Here is a 25,798-nt window from a genome sequence, read left to right on the forward strand (position 1 = left end):
AATGCCAGGACCAACGCCAGCCTCTGATTGTGGGGTAGGGGGCTTCAAGCCAAGCTGCTCCTCCCAGCTTCTCCAAACATCACCCACCCACCCCCAGCCCAGCCCTCTGCAAAGCACCTCTTAAATGGGGGGGGAGTGAGGTGCCGAAGGCAGTTGCTCACAAAGGCAAAGATTTGGTCAGATGCAGCAGGGAGTTTTTTCACACATTGCTCTATGCTTCGGAGTATCTGAAGAGCGAATTTGCTTCGCATCAGATTCAAGGCATTTTGATTCAAAGGATTAGATGGACCATTTGCATGGCCATCAGCACCTCCATCAACACCTTCGGAGAAAGCAGAAGCCCCAGAGTTTTTTTCAAAAGCTGCTAAAAATAGAGGATTTCCCCCCCCGCCAGACATAACTCGGGCTAAGCCAGAATTCGCAGCCTCCATTCAGGGAGAATCAAAGTCCTATCTGTCCTGGTCCCTGATAGCCCACAGGGAAGTTGGATAAAATCCAGTGAATATGTAGACTGGCACACTCCAATCAGGATTGGATTCGGGTGGGTGGGGCGGTGAAGCCCTGTCTGTAAAACCTCCAGGTGAAGGCATGGAGAAAAAACCCAGAGCAATCAGTGAGAACACACAAAGGTGAAAGATCGCAGGGACTGCAAGGGGGAGCCCTTGGCTATGTGAACTGTCCATCTAATCCCCCGAATTAAACTGCCTCGAAGCAGCTGCAAAGTAGATTCGCTCCTCGGATACCCCGAGGCATAAAGCCAGGTATGAATGACCTCCTGGAAATGCTCCCAGTGGCAGCCTGTTTTCTTTCTCTGCGATGGAGAGAATACACACTGTGAAAAAGCAGGAGAGAATGTAAACTTTGTGTCTACGGCTCCAGCATGTTGTTCTGTGTTTGTAGAGCAAGTGTGTGTATGTGTGTGGAGTCTTCAGCAGGGCCAACCTGACCCAGACAATGAAGCCTATTTGGGCTGGGGAAAAGAAGGCATAGGACGTTACTGAATGCTGCTGCTGCTGCAGAATGGGAGGAGACCACACCACAGGAGAAAACCAAGAAATCTGGCTGCTGTACAGGGCCGTTGCTTTGCTGCTGGACTTTGTAAGTTAAAAAAAACCCACTTTATTTTTATTATCTCTATATAGGCTGAGCTTTTTTTAAAAAAGGTGCCAAGCCCATAAGATTTGGCTGCGTATCTCCAGCTGACACCCTTGTTTTCCCTTGCCGTTGTCACTCACCTGTGCTCAGGTAAAAAAGCAGTGGCGGGAAATCCATGACTGGAGATGATTTCATACCCAGGCAGCAGGGTGGATGCCCCTGAAGAGCAGAGAAGGCTGGCAGGACCAAGGGGCTGCTTGAGGAGAACTTGTAGCTAGATATGCAATACAGCTGCTGACCAACTACTTTCTCTGGTCATGCAGAGACTGACAAGAAAGCCCAGCCTTCTGAGAAGGGGATGGGCGAAAACAGAGTGACTCAGGGTGGCTACAGAGGACTTGAAAGTTAGACGCAAAGGCAGATGGGGACTCCCCTAAGATCTGTATAAAAATAGAAATGCTACCACATCCAGCTTATACTGGGATTTATGATTTTTAAAAAGCCCACACTTGCTGACACAGTATCCCCGCTCACATGTTCTCTTCAACACTTGTACAAGTGTACACTGTACACAGTGTACAGTTACTCACACATTATGATGAACACAGGCACAGCCGTATACTTTCTTTATGAACCCTGCGTTTGAGCGACTTGTATCCAGGTTCACTTTTTTAAATTACAGGCACAGTCATTCAGACAAAAACATGTAGGAGTGTACAGACATTGGCATGCAGGTACAATATAGTGTGTGAAATGCATTAATTAATTAATGTGTTTAAAACACGTTAAATGCGTTTAAAATGCCCAGACCACCGTGGAAGGTTTTGGGAGGCCTGACCTTTTCTTGTGTAAGCCCTCTCTGTGTCCCTAGTTGCCCATTAGCTGGTCATATTTTCGAAAGCACTGGCTCTGCAGCCTACATGAATTCGGACTAGGACTGGGGAGACCTGGGTTCAAGTGCCCACTCAAATGCCCACTCGCTTGAGGACTTTAGACTATTAGCCCTCTTCAGACATTATACAAACTGGGGACATCAAACAAAAAACTGGGGACATCAAACTGGGGAGGTCAAACTGGGAAGGTCAAACTGGGGAGATCACCCAACATCATCTGGGGGTATCAAACTGGGGACATCAACAAGAGCACACTCTGAAGGGCCCCCCACCCCTGCACTGTCAGATTATAGCCTTTGTCTGCAGAGACAAATGTTCTTCCCATGGTCAGGTTGGAAGACTGGGGGTGGGGGGAGATCAGGGCAATTGCCCCCTCAAGCAAGTGCTTTGCCCTCTCCACCTGCCCCCCCCATTTCTGTTTCAGAAACCTAACATGTGGGACACAGCTCACTCACCCATCAATGCACTTTGCCCTTTCTGTGTCCGTCCTCCTCCATTTTTTTCTGGTGCTGCTGCCATGGTGCCCTAACGTGAAGTATCCGACTGCAAGGACAGCATTTTTCTCTGCAGACAAAATTGCTTCTATGTTTTGCAGGCCTGTGGGGAGAAGGTGGTACACAGGCAGGGGCCTCGCTGTGACTGAACAGGGGGTAGATACTGTAGCGGGGAAATCCTCTGAGACCTTGCCCTTCTGGTTCAAACAGGGCCAGGTCCCTGCAATAAGGCTTGCTGCCTAACAATTGAAGCAAACAGCGAGGGGTGGGGTGTATTCACATTAGTCTTTCTTCATGATCATGAAGTCACCACACACGTCAAGAATTTGGCGTGCTCTGAGCACTGAAGTTTTCTTGCTCTTGAGTTTTATAGAGAGCCAGTATGGTGTAGTGGTTAGAGTGCTGGACTAGGACTGGGGAGTCCCGAGTTCAAATCCCCACTCAGCCATGAAACTAGCTGGGTTACTCTGGGCCAGTCACTTCTCTCTCAGCCTAACCTACTTCACAGAGTTGTTGTGAAAGAGAAACTCAAGTATGTAGTACACCACTCTGGGCTCTTTGGAGGAAGAGCGGGATATAACATGTAATAATAATAATTGGGGTTTTTTTGTGTTGTTGTTTTCCCAAGAAGAAAGAAAAACAAGTTAAAATAATCGACATAGCAATACAAGGGGATAGCAGAACAGAAGAAAAAGAAATAGAAAAAATAACAAAATACAAAGAGCTACAAATTGAAATTGAAAGGCTGTGGCAGAAAAAGACCAAAATAATCCCAGTGGTAATTGGCGCCCTGGGTGCAGTTCCAAAAGACCTTGAAGAGCACCTCAACACCATAGGGGCCACAGAAATCACTATCAGCCATTTACAAAAAGCAGCTTTACTGGGAACAGCCTATATTCTGCAACAATATCTATAACAATTGACAATAAAATTCAGCCATCCCAGGTCCTTGGGAAGGACTCGATGTCTGGATAAAACAAACCAGTCAATAACACCTGTCTGACTGTGTAAATTAATAATAATAATAATAGTAGTAGTAGTAGTAGTAATAGTAATAATAATAATAATAATAGTTTACAAACAAGCAGACAAATCAAAAACAAATCAGACAGCTCTACATACAAATCTTTGTCATAAAAATAGATGTATTCACACTTTGCCAATCAAACTTGGCACCTAATGCTGTTTTTCTCCTTGGCTTACTTCTTATCGGACTTTGGGTGAATATAGACAGTGTATTCATAAGGTGCCAACTAGCTGAGGTGCTGTCTGGTTCTCATAGGCATTCTTTTGTATTCGCTATCTCTTTGGCTGAAATCCTCACATTTTTTGACTAGTACAGCAACTTCATTCTGGCCTGTCAGCCTCTGCTAAAAGCTTGAATCAACTTGTCTACACTTATTGATTATTGATGAGCTTTTTGGACAATTCCCCATCAATACATCCCCGGGCCCATGAGGGAGAGGGAGCCCCGCTGGTTAGGAAACAGCCTGCTCTTTGCTTTCCCCTCCTGTCTCCTTGACTCATTGGCAAGTTGCTGGTTCCTGATCCAGGAGTGTGTGATATTATTTGCAGGGGAGCAAGATTTTTCACCATGTCCACATAGTTCTTCTGCAGCAAAGCCACAGAAGGGAGAGAGGAGAAGTAGGCAAAGGATCCAAGGGTCCATATTTGCCTCTTATCCCAGGGATCACTTCAACCTTGCTATGCCCCTGTACACAGGGAACTTATGAGAGGTGTGTAGCTTGTGGGGAGCCAAAATCTACTATTCTGTTTAGCATTTCTGCCAATGATGCTAACCAGCATAGCATAGTGGTTAGAGTGTTGGACTAGGACCGGGAAGACCCGAGTCCGAATCCCCATTCAACCATGAAACTCACTAGCTAACTCCAGGCCAGTCATGTATCTCTCAGCCTCACCTACCTCACAGGGTTGTTGTGAGGATAAAAAATAAGCATGTACACTGCTCTGAGCTCCTCAGAGGAAGAGCGGGATATAAGTGTAATAAATAAATAAATAATACTGTCCTGGGAGTATGTGTCCAAAAAACAGTGTTGTGGAACAAGGCTGGTCTGCTACCACTTAAAATTGCAGAATCACATTTCCACAATGCTACGGCCATTATTTCCATTGGCTATAGGGTCACAGATGTGCAATTGCACAATTTTAAGTGGTAGCCAGCCCTGTTCTGCAGCACTGCAGTTGGCGTTTTAGATGACTGCAGCAGTATGGATGGTTAGCCCTACAATTTTCAAAAAGCAACAGACTCGTTTTAGAATATGAATGGGAGAGTAGAAGTGTGAGCACTAAGATATTCCCCTCAGGAGATGGAGTCGCTCTGGGAATAGCTGAAGGTTCCAAGTTCCCTGGCAGCATCTCCATGATAGGGCGGAGAGAGACTCCTGCCTGCAACCTTGGAAAAGCCGCTGCCAGTCTATGAAGACAATACTGAACTAGATAGACCAATGGTCTGACTCAGAATATGGCAGCTTCCTATGTTCCTAATTGCCTGCTCTTAATTTCTGCTACACTATCATATCCAAAAATGGATAGATCCCCCAAATAACCAAAATATATGTGACATTTCATGATTTGAAGGCATGACCAAAATACCTTTTGGTCATATATGTGGACAATATCGGCCCCTAAGAGATGACATTTCCAACATCTATCCTCCCGAACATTCTAGTTCAATTTCGTTAGTTTCATTCAGAAGGGATAAAGTGCCTCCTATACTTGAGTTTAAGGAAGCTTTCCCTGAAATTCATGCCCATTGGGCTTTTCAGGTTGTCCATGCATACCACCCACCTAACTGTCTTTAGTTCATTGCTCTACCACACACACACACCCTGTGCTTTTGTGTTGTCTTACTTGGTCAGCTGTCTAGCAGCCAGGCGCCTACATTCTATAAGCCACATAAATGGCTGTGATTGAGTTGTTTTAAGTTTAAACCCATTTCCTTTTTTCATTGGCTACCTACCATCACTATCCATTGGGGAGGGGGGTTTGAGAGGGAAATAAATCTACCTCCTAGGGACTATCCATAAAATACCACATTATTCAAAGGCATTATCCACTTCCTCCATTGTCACATTTTGCCATATTTCATTCCTCAATCCCTCTCTCTTTTCTGGGTTCTAATTTTGCTATGCCCTTTTGTCTCCATGGGTGACATACTTTATGGATAGTCCCCTACTCATTTTCCCCAATAAGTGCATCAAATTCTTCCAGTAGTTAAAGAGATAAAAAGAGAGATCAGAGGTCAATTCTGCCTGAAACACCCTTTTTCTAAAATGGAACCGAGTGACACATTCATGACAGCTAGAAACTTGCCTTTTAAAAACAGAGGCTGGTGTGTCTGAAATGTGCCAAATACAGCTTAGGAAGGCAAATCTGTCGTTTTACAGCATGATCACTCTGTGGTAAGCCAAGAACCTTTGCCATATGTAATGTTCTGTTTCTCCTTACTATTTTTTTTTAACATTAAAAAATAAATAAACTTCCTCTTCTCTGTGTTTTGGCTGTGCATGCTAATGTGGAAAGCAGGCACCCCAAAAGGGATGAGGAAATGATAGAATGGCCTATTTTTGCATAAGTCAGTTTCAAAATCCTTTTGCACAGTGAGCTCACAGCTTTTGGTAGCAGACGTTGTGACCCTTCAGTTTTGAGGCAGACAAAAAATAGTTTTCTAAAATAGAAAGTTCATAGTCATCAGTAACACAGAAATCTCTCTCTTTGTGTTTTATCATAGATAGGCAAAAAAACTGTACCACAAGTTTATATGTCAAAATAATATTTTAATGTAGTTCTTAGTAGCACAAATGGAGCCAACTTTCCACTCTTAACATGGGGGCCCTTGTAGGACCCATTACGATGTGCTCCAAATTTGGTTTGCTATCTGTCGGTACATGGATTACATCATTACAAAAAGGGGTTGTCTATACTTTGAGTGTACCCACCATTTTCAAGGAGAACATCAGGAACTGTTTTGAAGTTCTGAACCTCCTTGATAGGGAACCAGAGGAACTGTGGAATGAAATCAAAGAATTTGGCCCTGAGCCAAATTAGGAAGGGCAGTATAAAAATTCAAGAAATAAATAAGTTGTTAATGGCAAATGTGAAAAGAGACTGCCAAAGACCAGGAAACAGAAGAAAGTGAAATGGATGTCAGAACAGGCAATGGAAATTGCCAAGAAGAGGAGAGAAGCCAAAGTCAAGAAAAAGACCTCAGGAAGGAACTTAATAGAGAATTTCAGAAAGCTGTTAGAAGCGACAAGGAACAGTACGACAATGACATCTGTAAAGACCTTGAGGATAGAAATAGACACGGAAAAACAAGGCAAGTTTTCCAAAAGATGAACTCAGAGAGAGGTTCCAACCTCAAACTGGTATGTTAAGGGATGCCAAAGGACAGATAGTAACTGATTCAGAAAAGATCAGAGATGGAAGTAGTATACTGAAAATCTGTACAGCAGGAATGTCAACATCCAAGATACTCTAGAAGATATTCCCTACTTGCAAGAACCTCTAGTACGGGAAGATGAAGTTAGATCAGCACTTCGGTCATTACCAAGTCGGAAGGCTACAGGAATGGATGGAATCGCTACAGAAATATGGCAGGCAGACAACAGAAGAAGAATCAGTCAAGGCTCTAACCAAACTATGTCAGAAAATTTGGAAAACAACACAGTGGTCAACAGATTGGAAGAGGTCAGTCTACATACCCATACCAAAGAAAGGAGACTTAACAGATTGTGCAAACCACTGCAAAATATCCCTAATTTCACATGCTAGCAAAATAATGCTCAGGATCATCCATCGTAGATTAGTGCCCTATGTGGAAAGGGAAATGCCAGATGTTCAAGCTGGTTTCAGAAAAGGCTGAGGAACAAGAGACATAATTGCTGATGCACGCTGGATAATTGAGAAAGCCAAAGAATACCAGAAAGAAGTCTATATGTGCTTTATTAACTACAGAAAAGCCTTTGATTGAAGTTGACCATGTCAAGTTGTGGAATATCCTTAGGAAAATGGGTGTCTGAGAGCATCTCATTGTTCTCTTGAGAAACCTATACACAGGGCAGGAAGCCACAGTCCGGATGGAGCATGGTGAAACAGACTAGTTCCAGATCGACAAAGGAGTAAGACAAAGCTGTATACTTTCTCTCTCTTTATTCAATTTATATGCTGGACATATACTGAGAGAAGCTGGATTGGAAGAAGATGAGCTTGGTTTTAAAGTGGGAGGAAGAAACATCAATAATCTGCCCTACGCTGATGATACTACTCTGATAGATGAGAATGCAGATGATCTGCAAGCTCTAGTAATGAAAGTCAAGGAGCGCAGTGAAAAAATGGAACAACAACTAAATGTAAAGACTAAACTAATGACAAAGGGTACAGCAACCAGCCTCTGAATTGATAATGAAGACATTGAAGTGGTGGATAGCTTCTGCCTTTTAGGATCGTCCATCAACAGTAAAGGATCCAGAAGTCATGAAACACACCGCAGACTAGCACTTGGTAGGGTTGCAATGAAGGCCTTGGAAAGGATATTTAGATGCTGTGACATGTCTACACCTACAAAGATTAGAATCTTTCGGACAATGGTTTTTCCCATGACACTCTATGGATGCAAAAGCTGGACTTTGAAGAAGCAAGACAGAAAAAGCATTGACACTTTTGAACTTTGGTCCTGGAGAAGACTTTTGAGGATACCATGGACAGCCAGGAAAACAAACAAATGGATCATAGAACAAATCAATCCAGAATTCTCACTCAAGGCACAAATATCCAGGCACAAACTATCATACTTTGGACACTTTATGTGAAGAACCAGCTCCTTTGAGAAGTCCATAATGCTGGGGATAGTGGAAGGAAAGAGAAGAAGAAGACGACCAGCAGCAAGGTGGATGGATTCGATTACAACAGCAATGAATGCACCACTGAGAAATCTTAAAGGCCAAGTTGAAGACAGATCATCCTGGAGAGAATCTATCTATGTGGTCACTAAGAGTCAACACCAACTTGACTGCACTTAATCAATCAATCAATCAATCAATCCTTTGAGTGTAAAAAATACTCCTGTCAGGGTCTCCTAGGACCCCCTCCATATGCTGTGAATTTGGTTTATACCAGACCGCAAATGCAACAGGTATTTGAGACAGACACACACAAAGACATGACAATCTCACATGGGCATCTACAGAACCCATTTTGGGGTCAGGGCAAAGGCTGTATTCCTATATTCACTTACTGGGAGTAAATCCCATTGAATTAAATGGGACTGGTTCAATTGGCGGGGGTAGTGCTCCGACACCCATGCAATTTACTGAGCCTTCTTCCCTTCAAAAAGTAAGCTTTAAAAAAACAGTCCAACTTCTGTGTTTAGTGACTTCCGAGACCTAAGGGAAGTATCGGTTAGGTACAGCTATGCCATTGTGTGACTCTGCAGTTCCGCAGTGATCCAAATAATTAGACACAATGCTTCTATGCAAAATGTGGTGCACTGTGCCAGGAATCATCTACAATAAACAAAATGTTTCATTTCTTTTTATGTTCTGAGTATCATAAATGGAAGGTATTCTGTTTCGCTGCTTTATCGGTTTCAATTTAGAGGCCAAAAGCTTACTAGGCTTCACCCTGCTCTGCCTAGTGGAATTTAAAAATTCAGTTTCTGAGGATTATAGTTTGTTAAATTTATGTTTGGCCGTGAGTAGAGATCTATGCAGTTCAGAAGGAGGGTGTGATGCATATAAAATTAATAATTCCTGAACTTCTTTCTCTGTGGCTACAACCTTAGCCATACTTATATTTTTGGTGTGTGAGAGGCATAAGCTGTAATACAGCCCTGTGTAAATGCTTTGAATGTATCCCAAACCAAGGGCAATGATGTAACAGAACCCCTAAAGTGAAAAAAATTCCACCATCTATGGTTCCACTTGCCTAATGAAATACTGAATATTCAATAAGGATACATTCATATATCATCTAGAGAAGGTGGAAGGAAAATACCATGACTATCCTAACTGGAGTGTGGTCTGAAATTGTAACAACATTCCTGTTACTTTACGTTACATTCCTGAACTTTGAAAACAATTGAATGGTATATCAGAAAATAATCCAACTAGAAACATTGTTTATGGATTAATGAAATCTCCCCCAATATTCACATTGGGGGAGATTAAGGAGATGAAAACCACTAAATTAAAATCAGACATATGTTTGTAATAAATATAAGTGCCATTTGAACGGTGGTGTATTATGATCAAGTGTGGGTGGGGGCGCTCCAAGATTTAGATCGCCACCTAGAATTTAATGGTCAATTGACAATGTGTGTAAATATTCAGAACAACTGTGCAATGGCCCAGGAGAATCTGTAGTTGGACCATAAAGATGTATTAATGCTAGGTGATGACCACCCATATCGACAAGAAGTATCAAGTATCGTTGCTGGGAGGAGATGAATCCGTGGCTTGAGGGGTGGGATTTGTGGCTTCATTGTCAGCTTCAGCTTCATTCAACATCTCCTTATATTGTCGCTCAAAGAACCTGACCTGGAGAGAAAAAAGGAGGCGAGAAAGATATGCCAAATGCCTGCCATGTAAGCCTCTATACGGGCCCCCTTGGAGCAAAGGGCTTCAGTGTCGGACACATTGGACACGGAGGAGTCCCAGGATGAAGGGGCCATGACCCCTGAGCTGGGCACCAGGGGCTCCCGGGGGGGGAGTGGTCGTGACTAGGGGTGAGTATGGAACTGGTACCCACAATTCAATTCAGAGGAAGAGCAGGATATAAGTGTAAAAATAAATAAATAAATTTGAATTTGAAACAGAGTTGAACCAGGGCTTCCAGTTCGAGTACCGGTTCTGACAAACTGACTGCTGGTCTGGTTCAAATTTGAAGCAAGGTCAAAATGGTTCAAACCATTTCTGCCATAGGAAATAATGGGGATTTTAACCGGCCCATTATTCTCCATAGGTAGCCCCTAGGGACTTCAAATTGGGTTGGGTGGTAGGAGGTGATGGGTGCTACCTACCATCCAACCCACAAAGCAATTGGGCAATTTTTAATGATTTTTTTTTTAAATTCTAGGTCAGCAGGTCAACCCTAACTTACCTACTGCAGCCCCTTTAAGACATTCCAGGCCTGGGCAGAGCTGCTGTGCTGGCTCTGTATTTAAGGCTGTTTGCTGAAGCAACTTTGTTGTGGATTTATTTATTTTTATAGCACTTTTCATAAGGCATCCCAGGGCGATTTTAAAAAGTTAAAATACAATGAAATTTCATGAAAATCACATCTAAAACCTTAAAGTCAGTTAAACAGTAAAAACCATAAAACACACACACACACCCCACAAAAGCCCACCGACCATAAAAAAGATAAAAAGAAGCAGGAAAGCTGAGAAACTTGAGAGCCTGAACAAATAAAAAGGTCTTCAGTTGTTTTTTAAAAGCAGCCACAGAGGTCAAAGAGCGAACATTCACTGGGAGAGCATTCCAGGGCCTGGGGGCAACAACAGAGAAGGCTCTGTCTCGCGTGCACATCAATTTAGCCCCTCTCACTGTCAGCACATGGAGCAAAGTGCCCGCCACCGCCCCCCACCCTGACGACCTTGTTAGGCGGTCAGAAACCCTTGGGAGCAGGCGGTCCTTCAGGTATCCAGGACCCAAACTATTATGGGCTTTAATGATAATAACCAGCACCTTGAATTGGATCCAGAAACAAATTGGCAGCCTGTACAGCTCTTTCAAAATAGGTATAATATGCTCCGAGTGAGCAGTTCCATAGAGAACCCTGGCAGCTGCATTCTGCACCAACTGAAGCTTCTGAATATTCTTCAAGAGCAGCCCCACATAGAATGCATTGCAGTAATCCAGCCACGATGTGACTAAGGCATGGTTAACCATGGCCAGATTTGCCTTCTCAAGAAAGGGACACTGCGGGCGCACTAGACAAAGCTGTGCAAAGGCACCCCTGGCCACCGCCTCCACCTGAGCAACCAAAAGCAGAGCTGAGTCCAGCAATACCCCCAAGCTGTGTACTTGCTCATTCAAGGGGAGTACAACCTCATCCAGAGCTGGTTGAATCACTCTATCCCGATTGGCTTTTCTACTGACCAGCAACACCTCCATCTTGTTTGGATTTAGCCTCAGATTGCTAGCCCACATCCAGCCCATTGCCGCCTCCATCCCCCAGTTCAAAACATCCACTGCTTCCCTAGGATCTGATGTCAGGGAAAGGTAGGATCTGCATTTGATGACACTTCAGTCCTAACCTCTTGATGACCTCTCCCAGTGGTTTTATGTAGATGTTAAACAGCATAGGGGACAATACTGAGCCTTGTGGGGCCCCACAGGCCAAGGAGCCGAGCAAATGTCCCCCAGCAGCACCTTCTGGAGTCTCCCCCGAAGAAATGACTGGAACCACTCCAAGGCACCACCCCCAATCCCTATGCCTGAGAAGCAGTCCGGAAGGATACCACGGCCAATGGTATAGAATGCCGCTGAGAGGTCCAGCAGAACCAAAAGGGATGCACACCCCTGTTTAGTTCCTGGTGAAGGATGTGCTACCTTGTCTGGGTGCAGAGACCATTCCTGCTCTTGGATTCCCTGGCTTCTGAGCCCTTGCTTGTGTTTGGCCTTTGACTGTGACTAACAGACTGATCTTTGAGACCAAACAAGAGAAAGACATTTTGCAAGGGAGTGCATCTGTGCCTCTCTCCTCTGCTTGATACTGATAACAAAAGGGCTGATCAGGTCTTTGAGTGAATCCATTGACTTGGGAAAAGTGTGAAGGAAGTTGACTAGAAATGTGACTAGGAATGCTATGCGTAGGCTAAAATACTCTTGGTCAGTTAAATGTAATCATGGAAACTGCTCCTCAGCCACAGCAGGTTCCTTTCACAAGCACCAAAGAAATTTCCTATTTTTTACTCGAGCCTCCAGCCCTGAGGACTAGAAACCAGTGATTAAATCACACCCTTAATACAGTAGGTGCAAAGGGGACATCCCAGATTTACGAAGGTAAATTATGCATCACCCTTGGCACAGGTGATTATCTCACCTGCCCCAGCCCTTCTCTGAATGGGAAGCAAGACAAACACTCTATTCAATTCTTCAATGTGATCCATTCAGTTTCAGGGTATAACCCCCACCTCCAGAAAAGGTAAAGTGTGTCATCGAGTCGGTGTCGACTCCTGGTGACCTCAGAGCCCTGTGGTTGTCTTTGGTAGAATATAGGAGGAGTTTACCATTGCCTCCTCCTGCGCAGTATGAGATGATGCCTTTCAGCATCTTCCTATATCGCTGCTGCCTGATATAGGTGTTTCCTAGTCTGGGAAACATACCAGCGGGGATTCGAACCAGTAACCTCTGGCTTGCTAGTCAAGTAATTTCCCTGCTGCACCATTAGGTGGCTCCCACCCCCAGAACTAGTATTTTATTCAGCTTCAACTCACAAGTTCAGCTTCATTTTTGTCCAGAGTTGGTTAGCTTCGCCCAGCATACCAAACAACCCACTACCCTACCCTCACACTGCTGGTCTCGGGTATTGAGGCCACACCGATCCTCATCATTTTGACCAGCATCCACCCCATTGCAAAGTCCAGACAGAGTGCAGACTCTGTGGATGAGTCTCAGAGACTCCCAGTCCTGAGCATCTCTGGTTCAAAGAACTGAAATCATTTAAGAGAGCAAAAGATGTTTAAAGAGATAAAAGTCGGGGCGCAAAGGTGATGGGCCTGGAGGAAACATCGGAAAAGGAAGGGGCAAGCCACAGAAAGCTTTGCACTAGGTGGTTACTGATTACTGACAGAGCCTCACAGGAAAACCACCACCAGTATCTTTGCTATTTTGGTGTCATACTTCCCTCTGCAAAGCAAGAAGAACATCCTTTTACTCATTCCTGGGCGCTTTCCAGATTAAACCCTGCAACAAGGTCACGTCAGATCTCTGAAGTGTGCTTTCACACTTCCTGCGTCATGACACAGCAGTCCCTACACGGACAGCAGGGTGCCGTTCACATTTCCAATGCCTTGTTTCGAATTTAATTGCTGCAATATACTACTACTACCACTACTACTACTACTACTTCTACGACGGATATTTATATACCGCTCTTCAACCAAAGTTCTCCAAGTGGTTTACATAGAAAAAACCAAACACATAAATAAGATGGTCCCCTGACCCCAAAGGGCTCACAATCTAAAAAGAAACATAAGGTCACTAAAAAGAAACATAAGGCCACTGGAGGGATGCTGTGCTGGGGTTATATAAAGCTAGGACGTCCAATATCCAGCGTAAGAAAGCTGCTGGTTTTTTGGGTTGTTATTTTCCACGAGACTGCTCCCCCTGCTGTTTTGAATGCGACTTGCCTGAATGGAGGCATTTTGCTGCTGTTGAGCAGCTAGTCTAGAAAGCACCCTGATCTGTGCCAACCTTCTGCCAAAGCTCTGCGTTTGAACCTGGAAGATTGCTGGTGTATTCATGTCCACACTGAATCCACAGCACAGCACCAGCACTGCAGGAGTTAAACAGGCTCTCGCAGCAGTGCATCTTGATTCTCATATGCCTCTTACCACAAGACTGCACACCCTCACCATATGCCACCAAAATGACTTAGCCAGGTAAAACTACCTTTCCTGTAGTTTTGGGTCCCAAGGAAAGGTGTTGTGGGTCCCAAGGTGTTGTTGGACTACAACCTCCATCACCCCCTGCCACAATACCTAGATGTCATTGTGGCAGGAGGTGATGGGAGTTGTAGTCCAACAACATCTGGGGATCCATGTTTGAGAATCTCTGCTGTACAGGGTTCAGTTTAACCAAGACTTAGGTTCAAACAGAATTGGATGCAGACAGAAGGGTTTTTTGTGCTTACTTCTCTGGTTTCCCCAACCGAACTGCATGTGGAAGAGAAGTGGCACTTCTGTGTGCATAATCTTTCATAGCAATCTGTGTTCATGATGGCATAAACCAGCATCTGGAAAGGCTCTTTGATCCAAACTCAGTTGTGAATCCTAGGCTTCAGGCCTTGGAACACATTTATAGGTTAAACTCACACAAACTCATTTTTAACAAGGCATTTCCAAAAGGCAAAATATGGACAAAATAAGGACTGTGATTTATATCAGGTAAAGGTAAAGTGTGCTGTCAAGTCGATTTTGACTCCTGGTGCCCACAGAGAGCCCTGTGGTTTTCTTTGGTAGAATACAGGAGGGGTTTACCATTGCCTTCTCCGGCGCAGTGTGAGATGATGCATTTCAGCATCTTCCTATATCGCTGCTACCTGATATAGTAGCAGTGGAAATTTGAACCGGCAACCTTCTGCTTGTTAGTCAAGCATTTCCCCACTGCACCACTTAAGGTGGGTTAACAAATTACAAATCATATCAGGGGGGTTAACAAATTACCTTCAACAAATTACCTTTATTCAAAATTTGCTTGCTAAAATTCATATTGTGTTCCCATAACACTCCTCCACAGGCTACTGTTTAAAAGCACAAAGGCAGAGTCAGTTTAAAAAAATAAATGAACAAACAAACAAATAAGTAAGTGACAGCAACTCTATCCAAATCCTCTCCATTTCACCTTACTTTCCATTCCTTTTGCTGGATATAGGATGCCGGTTTCTCCCCATGATGGGAAGAGTTTTTTAAAAACCAAAAAAACCCACACCAGAGGTGAATGTCAGGTTTGTGTCCATGTCTGCAGCATTCTGGTGAGTGTGTGTGGGGGTCTTCAGCAGAGCCAGTTTGCCCCAAACAATGAAGCCTATTTGGGCTGAAGGCACAGGATCTTTCTCCGTGCTGCTGCTACAGAGTGGGAGGAGACCACAGGGGGGAAAGCAAGAATTTTGGCGGCTGTTCAGAACCACTGTTTTGCTGCCGGACCTTGTACGTGTAAAAAAATGCTCTAGTTTAATGACCTCTATACTGGGTGAGCAAGCTGCTTTTTAAGGCACCAAGTCCACAAGATTTGGCCAAGTATATCCCTGAGTGACACCTTGTCATTGTCATTCTCCTGTGCTCAAATAAAAAAGCAGTGGTGGGAAATCCATCGATGGGAAGGTTTTGGTGCACAGGCAGTAAGCTGGATGCCCCTGGAGAGGAGAGAAGGCCAGCAGGAAGGCCAGCCGCTGACTAAGGGGCAACATACGTCATGCAGAGACTGACCTACCTGCTGCTTTCTTTGGTCCTGCAGAGACTGACAAGCAAGCCCAGCCTTCTGTGAAGGGGGTGATGGGCTCAACCATAGCGACTCTGAGGGGCCTCTCCTAAGAGCTGTATAGAGACAGATACTGTAGCATGTGCAGCTTGTTATTTTTTTAGTCGCTGCTACTACTACTACTACTACTACTACTACTACATATTTTTTAAAAAGTAGCTTATTGACATAGCAGGCCTATTCACACATTCGACATTTGTACTAATGTACAGTGTACACAGGTGCAGATATGCACACAGGTACAGTCATCCACATGTTATGTTGAACACAGGTTCCAAAGTACACTTCCTATCTGCACAATGCATTTGAAGGGCCTGTATCCAGGTTCACTTTTAAAATGAACACAGGTACAGTCATTCACACAAGCACACCTACAAGTGTGCAGACCTCTGTACACCCATACAGCATAATCTCTGAATAGGGCTTCTCTCTAGCCTGATGTTCAGTGCGTTGGACATAACCTGTGAATGGCCCATCTCTCAGACAACTGTGGAAGACCTTTTCTTGCAAAGCCCCCTTATGGCCCAGTTGGCCATCAGTTTCTAATATTTTCGAAAGCACAGGCTCTGCTGCCTACATGAACTTGGACTAGGACTGGGGAGAGGCCTGGGTTCAAATGCCCACTCAGCCATGAGGCTCGCTTGGGGACGTTGGACCAGTAGCCCCCTTCAGACATCATAAAAACCGCACACACTGAAGGGCTGCCCTCCCACCCCCTGCACTGCCCAGGGTTATAGCCTTTGTCAGCAGAGGCAAATGTACTGATGGTCAGATCCTCCCCATTACTGGAACACTGGAGTGGGGTGGGGGGGAGTGGGGGCAGTTGCCCCCTCAAACAAGTGCTTTGCCCTCTCCACCTGCCCCCCATTTCTGTTTCAGAAACCTAACATGTGGGACACAGCTGACTCAGCCATCAATGCACTTTGCCCCTTCTGTGCCCCGCCCCCTCCATTTTTATTCTGGTCACTGGTGCCGCCACTGCAGAGTGTGCCCTGCATCACAAGGAAGCATCTGGCCATGAATACAACATTTGTCTCTGCAGACCAAATTGCTTTTCTGAGCCCATTCTCACGACTGAAGAATGGGCTTGGATAGGGGGGCAAGGGGAAGGAAGCTGCTAAAAGCTTACCTCCCCAGTAGATGACCCCATCCATGTTGGGATGGCAATTGCTGGCTTCTGCTGGTAGCAGGGAGGGAGTAGGGAGGTCTGGAGGCCCGGAGGTCCCCGGAGCTTCCATAATGCACACGTGAGTGCACAGTGCAATATGGGGAGCCTTCCAACGCCAGCTGGGAGACTACTTGTGTGTAGGTGCTGCACAAAGCCGTGCAGCACTGACACATGAGCATTTAGCCCGCTTTTGGGGTTCCCTAACACCCCAAATCCAGGCTAAGCAACAGGCTCCCTACATGGGCTTGTTTCCACGCCACCGCCAGGAGCCACACATCTCCTGGCAGTACATCTGCGCACCGAAAACCGGGCTGGGCTTCCTTAGCCTGGTTTTCGGTGCATGTGTGGATACCTCCCAGTGTGGCAGGCCTGTGTATGTGTGGGGAGGAGGCATACAGGCATGGGCCTAGCTATAACAGAACAAGCATGTCCCTGGGCATTTCCAACACCTATCCTCCCAAAGATTCTGGTTTGGGGTTTGTTTCTCTTCCATTCAGGAGGAATGAAGCACCATCTATACTGGAGTTTAAGGAGGCTTTGCCTGCTGAGATTCGTGCCTATTAGGCTTTTCATTAGCGTGGCCAGGTCCAGCACATTGCTAAAAAATAAATAAATGAGGAGATGGATCATTAAAAAAGAGAACGTATTGGACGATAGTCACTAAAAAAAATGGACAAGAGGACAAAAAAAGAACACTAATTTGCATGAATTCTGAAGATGACACTAATTTGCATAAATGCTGCATGTTGATTTTTCTGTATAGATGTACAGATGAATTAACACATAAGAGCCCAACCTTTTCCAATTGCGACATTAAAAAGCAGACACCAAAATATAAAATGTCTGCATCTAATCCTTTTGCCCTCCACCTGGCAAGCTGCCCCAATCCCAGACAAAGCAGCAATCCAAACAAATTATGCTATATCAGATGTATTCCCAGTTTGGTCCTGGGATACCTGAGGGACCACCTGCTCCCAAGGGTTGCTGCCAGCTTGACAAGGTCATCTGAGGGGGCTCTGCTCCAGGTGCCGACAATGAGGGAGGCTCAGTTGTCGTGCACGCGGGACAGGGCCTTCTCTGTTGCTGCCCCCAGACTCTGGAATGCTCTCCTGGTGGCTATTCGCTCCTCAGTTTCCATCACAGCTTTTAGAAAAAATGTAAAATCTTGGCTTTTTGCCCAGGCATTTATTTGATTCTCTGCTGCTTCTCTGCTGCTGCTCTTTATAGTCTGTATTGCTTGTATGCTTTTGTTTTAAAATTTTAATCAGATTTGTTTAATGTTTTTTATTCCACTTAATATTTTAATTGTGTCTTTTTTTACCATCTTGTGTTTAAATTTTTGCTGTAAACCGCTTGGGATTGCTTTAATGAAAGGCGGTATATAAATTTAACAATAAATAAAATAAATATTCCCTGACTTGATTGTCAGTAGAATCACCCAGTCCACATTCCCAAAAAAGAGGACACGGAGGTTAAAGAGGGTATTGTCCCCAGAAAGCTGACTGTCCTTTTAAAAGGAGGATATACAGCCACCTTACGTTTCACGTTGTTCGTCTATAACCATCCACCTAATCGTCTTTAGTTCATTTCTCTCCCTCTCCCACACACACACCCTATGCTTTTAGGTTTTCTTACTTTGTCAAGTGTTTAACAGCTGGGTGTCTACATTCTGGGTGTTGTGGTTGCTGTAAGATTAAACCTATTGCCTTCTTTCATTGGCTATCATCAGTACCTTTTTTCTTCTTCATTTTTTGAGTGAGCGGAAAAGAAATCTACCTCCTATGGACCATCCATAATATACCACATTTTCAAAGGCATGATCCCCTTTCTCCATTGCCACACTATGCCCACTACACCATTTTTTTTTAACATTTTTAATTTTTTTTACATTTTATATCCCATTCTACCTCCAAGAAGCCCAGAGCAGAATACTACATACTTAAGTTTCTCCTCCCAACAACCCTGTGAAATAGGTTAGGGTGAGAGAGAAGTGACTGGCCCAGAGTCACCCAGCAAGTAGCATGGCTAAATGGGGATTTGAACTTGGGTCTCCCCGGTCCTAGTCCAGCACTCCAGCCAATACACCACGCTGGCTCTACCACTGAGGTACCCCTATGTGCCACTCACTAAAACTGTAACAAATTTGGTTCAGATTGGTTACATGGTGGGTTGGTCCACAAGTTAGCCCTCTTGCACCTCAAACACTTACAAGTCCGCCATCTTTATTTGGGGTTGGTGACATCATCACAAACTATGCCACACTGAGCCACCCCTATATGTCTCTACATCTGTAGCACATTTAATTGAAATTGGTCAGGTGGTTAACAAGTTAGCCCACTTGTGACTCAATTTTTTATGCATCCGCCATCTTGAATTGAGGTGGATGACTTCATCACAAACTACACCACTAAGATGTCCTTATGTGTCCCTAAAACAACTGTACCCGATTTGTGTGTGGAGGAGATTGTTTGGGGGTTTGGTGGGTGGGGTTCCTTTTCTTTTTTGCATTGCACAAAATGCATCCAGCTGCACTAGAATAAACTTTGCCGCCCTAGATCCACCCCACACAAAATGATATTTAAATTGCTGGGGGCGGGGTGTCTGTTCCATCACATGGAGGGCAATTTTCTTACGGGCCCCACTTATTTCTTGTTGTGGGAGACTTGTGATGAAAGGATTGCATTCTGATGCTTGGTGCAAATACATGTCACAGAGAGGCTCAACAACGGCGAAGGGATGGGAAGCAAAGAGTTAATACCACAGAGCGAATCTGTCCCTGGCTCTCTGTCTGCCTGCTTGCTGTTCCTGCAGCTGGTGCTGGAGGTATCAGCAGGAAAGGGGGTGGGGGGCTCCAATAAAGGTTGCACCTTCCTCTCTGCTCCTGCCTCCAGATGTTATTTTGCATTCTGGTGGATGCTTTAAGCATCCCTTTTAGCCAGGGGGCTTTTGCAAGGAGCCACCCTGGGGAGGAGATACCAGGGGGATGATCGCTCCCTGAGTTCGGTGAGTTGGTGGGGATTCTAGGTGAGAGGAGAGATGAAGGCAGCAGCGGCTGCTGCAGGGCAGGGGAATAAACTGAAAAGATTGTGGATGGAGGCAGCCAGAAAAACCACCAGTGATGGGGAAATGTGAGGAGGGGGAAAGGGATAGCGAGGAAGTGGAGGGGAATTCATCAATGCAAAACTTATTAGTGCATGAATATTTTGCTATTTGTGTATGAAATGGTTATATTTTATTAGCATATCTTTTAAATATGTTTCAATGTAAATTATAATAAAACTTTATTAGCATATGTTTCTATAAAAAACAAAGGGATGGTAGAGGAAGTAATATATGCATGTATCAAGTTCCCCTTATTACTAGGAACATGATAATCTCCCATAAAGTGTACAGTGGCAAAGTCTGTTAAACATACATAAAGGAGTGCACTTCTTTATAGAATATTCTGTAGTGTGGTACACAAGCCTCCTTGGGGTGCGGGTGTGTATACACATCTCATGCATACCCTTGGGGTACATGCATTTTATTCTTTTACAGCAGTGCCAGAATCTCCTGCCTGCAATTGTCCCTCAGGCTGGTTTTATTTCACTTAGGCAAATACCTGCCACTTCTCTTTGAGAGTAGTTGTGGTGCTCTCATTTCCATCCCACAGAAGTTTAAGAAAAGTAAGTGTGTTGAGGAACTTCTTGTATGATTATAACCACCCTTTAAAGTGTGCCAATGTTACTTCCTCCAGACTGCTGGAAATAACTGCAGCTTGGAGGGGGCAGACCTATTTTTAATACTTGATAGCTTCTTGAATGAGATACACCCTGTTTGCTCCCGCTTCATAGATAAGGAACTTGAGGCTGCTACAGAAATGGGTTTGCCTGAGGCCATGATAGAGGTGCAGCAAGATTCCAAGTTTTCCAGATCAAGGTTCTACTTTCTGTCCACTAGACAGTCTTTACTCTCCTAAGTCAGTGTCTGAAGTGTTTTAGTCATAAGCATAAAATAATTGCTATAGGAAAGGGGAGGACCTTTTCAACAATAAGACAATATGAGTTTTATTTTGTTTTTAAAGGTGCACACACTAGTGTTTTTTCCAAATTATTTTGTTGCATTATAGTTAAAATATTTTAAAAAGCACAGGTATGGTTTGACACCTCTATTAGGATGCCATACAGGTACAGTGTTACTATTTTTAATATGGACTATGTTTTAGAAACTAAATGTTGACAATGAGTATCTACTACCACCAGCTCTGTATGCTTCCAAATACAGGATGTCCAGATCTTTAAATTAAAAATAGTTACCAACACATATACTGTTAAAGTTAAAATACAGATTAATACTGTGAGAGACTCAAACATTGTGAACCCATGTGCTGTAGTGATTAGAGTAATACATTTAACCTGCAGAGACCTTGGTCTAAATGCCCACTTGGTTGTAGAGCTAGGCCAATCTCTCTCTCTCTCTCTCTCTCTCTCTCTCCTGCTCTAACCTACCTCAGAGGGTTATTGTGAAGATAAAGGAGTAATTCTATCCATGAATGCCACTCTGAGCTCCTTGGGAGTAGGGTGTTCTAGGCATAAAGCAAAAAAATAAACCCTTCCATAAATGAATGGAAACTTTGTGAAGCCTGTATAACCCATAACCCCGTTTATTTTCTCTCCAGTCTCCCACCAGGATTTCGTGTATCCCCCTAGAATGCAGCAAGAAGAGAACTTGATTATCCAATGTTCTGAGGATGGATCTGAGATTCCTGAGAATTGCCTAGTAGACGGTGAACCTGGTATGAAGGAGCTGGTGGGTGAGATGGCCCCCTACAAGTGTTCCATCTGCAGAAAGAGCTTCACAAAGACTTCAAACCTTGTCCAGCATGAGAAGATCCACACGGGCGAGAAGCCTTACCAATGCTCCCACTGTGGCAAAAGGTTCACCCGGAGCAACAACCTTGCCGAGCACGAGAGAATCCACACAGGGGAAAAGCCCTACAAATGTCCTGACTGTGGGAAGACCTTCAACCGCAGCTCCATCCTGCTTAGGCACCGGAGAATTCACACAGGGGACAAGCCCTACAAATGCCCCAAATGTGGGAAGAGTTTTGATGAAAGTGCAAGGCTCCGCGTACACCAGAGGACTCACGTGACAGAGGTGGCCTACCTCATTGACAGCAATGGGGAGGCCACAGCCATTGAGGACGGTGAAGTGGCTCATAGTTGCTCCGACTGTAGCAAAACCTTTAGTTTGTACTCCAATCTTATTAAACACCAAAGAATTCACACAGGAGAGACACCCTACCGGTGTGCCCAGTGTGGGATCAACTTTAGTGAGGCCTCCAACCTGATTCGGCACCAGAGGTACCATGCGCGGGAAAAACCCTACAAGTGTCCCATGTGCCAGAAAACCTTTGGCCAGAGTTCACACCTCATTCAGCACCAGAGAATCCATACCGGGGAGCGACCTCACAAATGCCCGGATTGTGGGAAAAGCTTTATTGAGAACTCGACTCTGAAAAAGCACCAAAGGATCCACACAGGGGAAAAACCACATCGGTGCCTGGAGTGTGGGAAAAGCTTCAGCCTCAGCTCTCACCTCGTGACGCATCAGAGAAGCCACACTGGAGAGCGACCCTACAAATGTGAAGATTGTGGCAAAGGGTTTACCGATACCTCCTCTCTCATTATTCACCGGCGAAGCCACACGGGGGAGAAACCTTATAAGTGTGACATCTGTGGGAAGGGGTTTGTCCTGAGCTCTGTTTACCTGAACCACCACCGGACCCACACTGGGGAGAAACCTTTTGGGTGTCCCGATTGTGGCCGAGCCTTCCGCCAGTGGTCGCAGCTGGTCATCCATCGGAGACTCCACACAGGGGAGCGGCCCTATAAATGCCCCTATTGTGACAAGGGGTTCTGTGATAGCTCCACCCTGACAAAACACAAGAGGACTCACACGGGAGAGAAACCCAACACATGCACAGAGTGTGGGCTCAGTTTTGGCTCCAGAGCACTGCTCCTGGAACACCAGATGCTCCACGGGGAAGAAGCATCCACCATGACCATCCTCTAGACAAGGGAGGGCCACCTAGAACCTTAACTTGCATACAGTATTACCTGACTAGCACAATACCTGTCGAATGGTGGGAATGCACATGTCATAACCATCCTTGTTGTTGCTCACCTCTGTATGTCCACATTCATTCTTGACCCTTTGGTTCCAGGCCAAGGTTGGCAGACTTAGGGGCTATTCTCACGATCTACAAAAATCGGGCTAGGAGAGCCTAGCCCGATTTTTGCAGATCGTAAGAACCACCGGGCTGGGCTGCGAGCCTGGTGGTTCTAGTGCAGGTAACCCGCTCAAGAACCCCTGCCCTAAAACCAGGTTTGCGGAGCGAGCACTCTGGAGCTGGCAATCGTGTGGGCAGCTGATCCAGCTGCCCAGGGCTCCCTCCCCGCTCACTGCCCCAAACTAGGTCTCACCAATCGTAAGACCCAGCTCTTAATCTATTTCTTTAATCTGAGGTGTGTTGGTTGTTAGGCATGCAAAAAGGTCTGAGATGAAGGTGGGCATTGGGTTAATAGCTGCTTCCATGTTACAGATGTTGATGCTTCTCTAAAGCAGAATGGCTCCCCTGATCAGTTCCTAGGGACATTGGGGAAGGGGGCTGTCCTAAATGAAGGTATGCAGGTTCCCTGATCATAGCCTTTTTTGCCTTCCCCCTTCTTTTGCCTTTCAGATGCTGTCTTCCACCCACACCAGTAAGGAAAATGTTCAGAAAAAGTGGCTGGACAGGCTTGCATACATGGGGGACATTAAGAAGCTTTTTTTGATAGTTGGCAAAAACAAACTTTTTGAAATGAGCTTTTTGAAAAACATCCTATTTGCAGTTCTGTCTCTGTGTAAGGTTTTTAAGAGAGTAAGAATATAGTAAATTCTCTAGCACAGCACACTTGGCGTTAATGATGCTGGTTGCTATTTTTTCCACCCCCAAACTCACCTGGTGCTGCAAAATATTTTTGTTCCTTGTGAAAGGAATATATTTTGGATTTCATAGAAAGGTCTCAAAGTGCTGCCTCTAAAACCTTGATCTGGTGTGTGTTTGAAAAACATTTTTTTAAAAAAATGTATTTTGAAAATAGCAGCTTTGAATTGGACATGTTTCTAAAATGGATCCTAACCAGATTCTGTACATGTATTTTTTTTTTTAAAGTCATCCAGTTGTTTAAATCTAAAATGCTTTATTTTGTGGTTTTACTTACCCTTTTGTCTCATTTTGCCATCTGAAAAGTGTCTTATTTCCTCATTGATGGCAATTGAGCTAGTGAAGGTCTGTAAGAGCCGAGTGCTGGATTTAATCTGAGCTACTTGCAAGAGCTTCCTAACAATTAGGAAAAGCCTTAACACAATATCTCAAAGGGGAATTTAGCTCCCTCCTTGTGGAGCTGGTATTCTGCAAGGGTGGTGGTCCAAAGAGCCCTTGGGAAGCAGTGACTGACATGTACTGTGCAATGGTATGTCACCCTAGTAATTTTGCATGCACGGAAGTAGCACAAATGCAAAATTTGTGCACTGATATGAGAGTAAGCCCATTAGAAATGACCGTACTCTTGAGTAACATTTGCACTAAATTTTGCAATTGTGTAACTTGTGTGAATGCAACATTACTGTGCTGATGGATCATCCTGCAGTATGTCAGTCAGTGTTGCCTAAATCTGCTAATTATTTTTAGAGCAAGTTCTTACAAACGACAAGAACCGTTTTCTAAAATTTTCCATTTTCTCACACAGGAGAACAAAATGCCCCTCCAGAGGTGAAGCTTGCTGTCACATGTATACATGCAATCTAGGAACAAAGGAAAAATGTGGATTGTGGTTTGTTTCAGTGCTATGGCTTTATTCACATGCAAGTTTATGCAGATCATATGGAACTCATGATTAACCTACCAAGCTTCCCTTTGTTGGGTGGCAGCCCTATTTTTAACACCACTGTCTGGATTTTAAACATAGGAATGATGGTGTTTTGTTTTTTTAAAATCTTTTTATGAACAGCCGAGTGAAAAACCCCAAATTCTGATGGTTCTGTAGTATGCCAGCTCCTAAACTATAGGGTCAGCAACTGCAGGTCTGGGCCAAATCCCCTCCCTAAAGCTGACTGATCCCCAATATAGTGCCCACTTAAGGCCCATTCACACATTATGCTCAACACTCATACAATGAATGTGCAATATACACAGGTACAGATTTGTACACGGGTATAGTCATTCACATGTTATGCTGAACACAGGTACAGAAGTACATTTCCTGTTTGTACCATGCATTAGAAGGCCCAGTATCCAGGTTCACTTTTAAAATCAACACAAGTACAGTCATTCTCACGAACACATATACAACTGTACAGACATCTGTACAAGGCAGCGTGACTCTAATGCCCAATTCTGACATTATGCTGTACAAGTGTACAGACATCTGTACACTTGTTCAGCATAATGTCAGATTCGGGCATTAGAGTCAAGCTGCCTTAAACTGAGTCAGACCATTGATCCATCTAACTCGGTATTACCTACACTGGCAGCGACTCTCCAGGGTTCCAGGCTTTCCCAGCTCTGCCTGGAGGTGCTAGGGTCTGAATCTGGAACCTTCTGCATGCAAAGCAGTTGTTCTGCCACTGAGCTACACCCCCCTCCTCTCAGGAGATCCATGAGTGGCTAAAAACCGCCACAGGGGGAGAGGTGGTTTGGATTCAGGCCACTGCACCCAATGGGGGTGGCTACTAGGGCTGTGCACGAACCAGTTCGGCTCCTCCTTTGAGATGTTCCGAACCGGCTTGGGTGCCCCCAGCCAAACCAGTTCGACAGGGTGGAGAGTGGTTCTGACCAAGGTAAGCAGGCCCTTAATTGCTCTGCTGCCACCCTGCCACTTTTCCGAGTGCAGCACTCACTCT

The 25,798-nt window shown here is 44.7% G+C and overlaps 2 protein-coding genes across 10 annotated transcripts in view; one reads left to right on the forward strand and one right to left on the reverse strand.

The window, feature by feature from the left end:
* LOC128329689 (integrin alpha-X-like) overlaps positions 1-1,423 on the reverse strand; it is a 47,824-nt gene extending 46,401 nt beyond the window's left edge. For 3 of the 7 annotated variants that reach the window (XR_008309761.1, XR_008309760.1, XM_053261259.1), the window contains exon 1: positions 1,236-1,420. Coding sequence is in view for 3 of the 7 variants with exons in the window: in XM_053261259.1 (XP_053117234.1) it covers positions 1,236-1,290 (55 nt within the window). In the remaining 4 variants the exon portion in view is untranslated. Of the gene's footprint in view, positions 1-1,235 lie in introns of all 7 variants that reach the window. The other 4 variants (XR_008309762.1, XM_053261262.1, XM_053261260.1 and 1 more) reach the window with 3 other exon arrangements.
* ZNF629 (zinc finger protein 629) lies at positions 987-24,061 on the forward strand. 3 transcript variants are annotated; one of them, XM_053261265.1, is made up of 3 exons: positions 987-1,098; positions 1,778-1,829; positions 21,531-24,061. In XM_053261265.1, exons 1-3 carry the CDS (start codon positions 1,021-1,023, stop codon positions 22,925-22,927), a joined length of 1,527 nt encoding a protein of 508 aa, XP_053117240.1. In that variant the 5' UTR covers positions 987-1,020; the 3' UTR covers positions 22,928-24,061. The 3 variants fall into 3 exon arrangements, with proteins under 3 accessions (XP_053117240.1, XP_053117242.1, XP_053117241.1); XM_053261267.1 differs by lacking the exons at positions 987-1,098; positions 1,778-1,829 and adding an exon at positions 19,729-19,897; XM_053261266.1 differs by lacking the exons at positions 987-1,098; positions 1,778-1,829 and adding an exon at positions 19,729-19,876.
* The last annotated feature ends 1,737 nt before the right edge of the window (positions 24,062-25,798 follow it).

This window comes from Hemicordylus capensis, chromosome 6 (genome assembly GCF_027244095.1).
Source record: "Hemicordylus capensis ecotype Gifberg chromosome 6, rHemCap1.1.pri, whole genome shotgun sequence".
In the NCBI taxonomy this organism is placed as follows: domain Eukaryota; kingdom Metazoa; phylum Chordata; class Lepidosauria; order Squamata; family Cordylidae; genus Hemicordylus; species Hemicordylus capensis.

Coding starts and splice junctions, on each gene's coding strand:
- ZNF629 (XM_053261265.1), top strand. CDS start 1,021: ATGGGAGGAGACCACACCACAGGAGAAAACCAAGAAATCTGGCTGCTG. Junction 1,099..1,777: donor TTGCTTTGCTGCTGGACTTT/GTAAGTTAAAAA, acceptor TTTAAATTACAG/GCACAGTCATTCAGACAAAA. Junction 1,830..21,530: donor GTACAGACATTGGCATGCAG/GTACAATATAGT, acceptor TTTTCTCTCCAG/TCTCCCACCAGGATTTCGTG.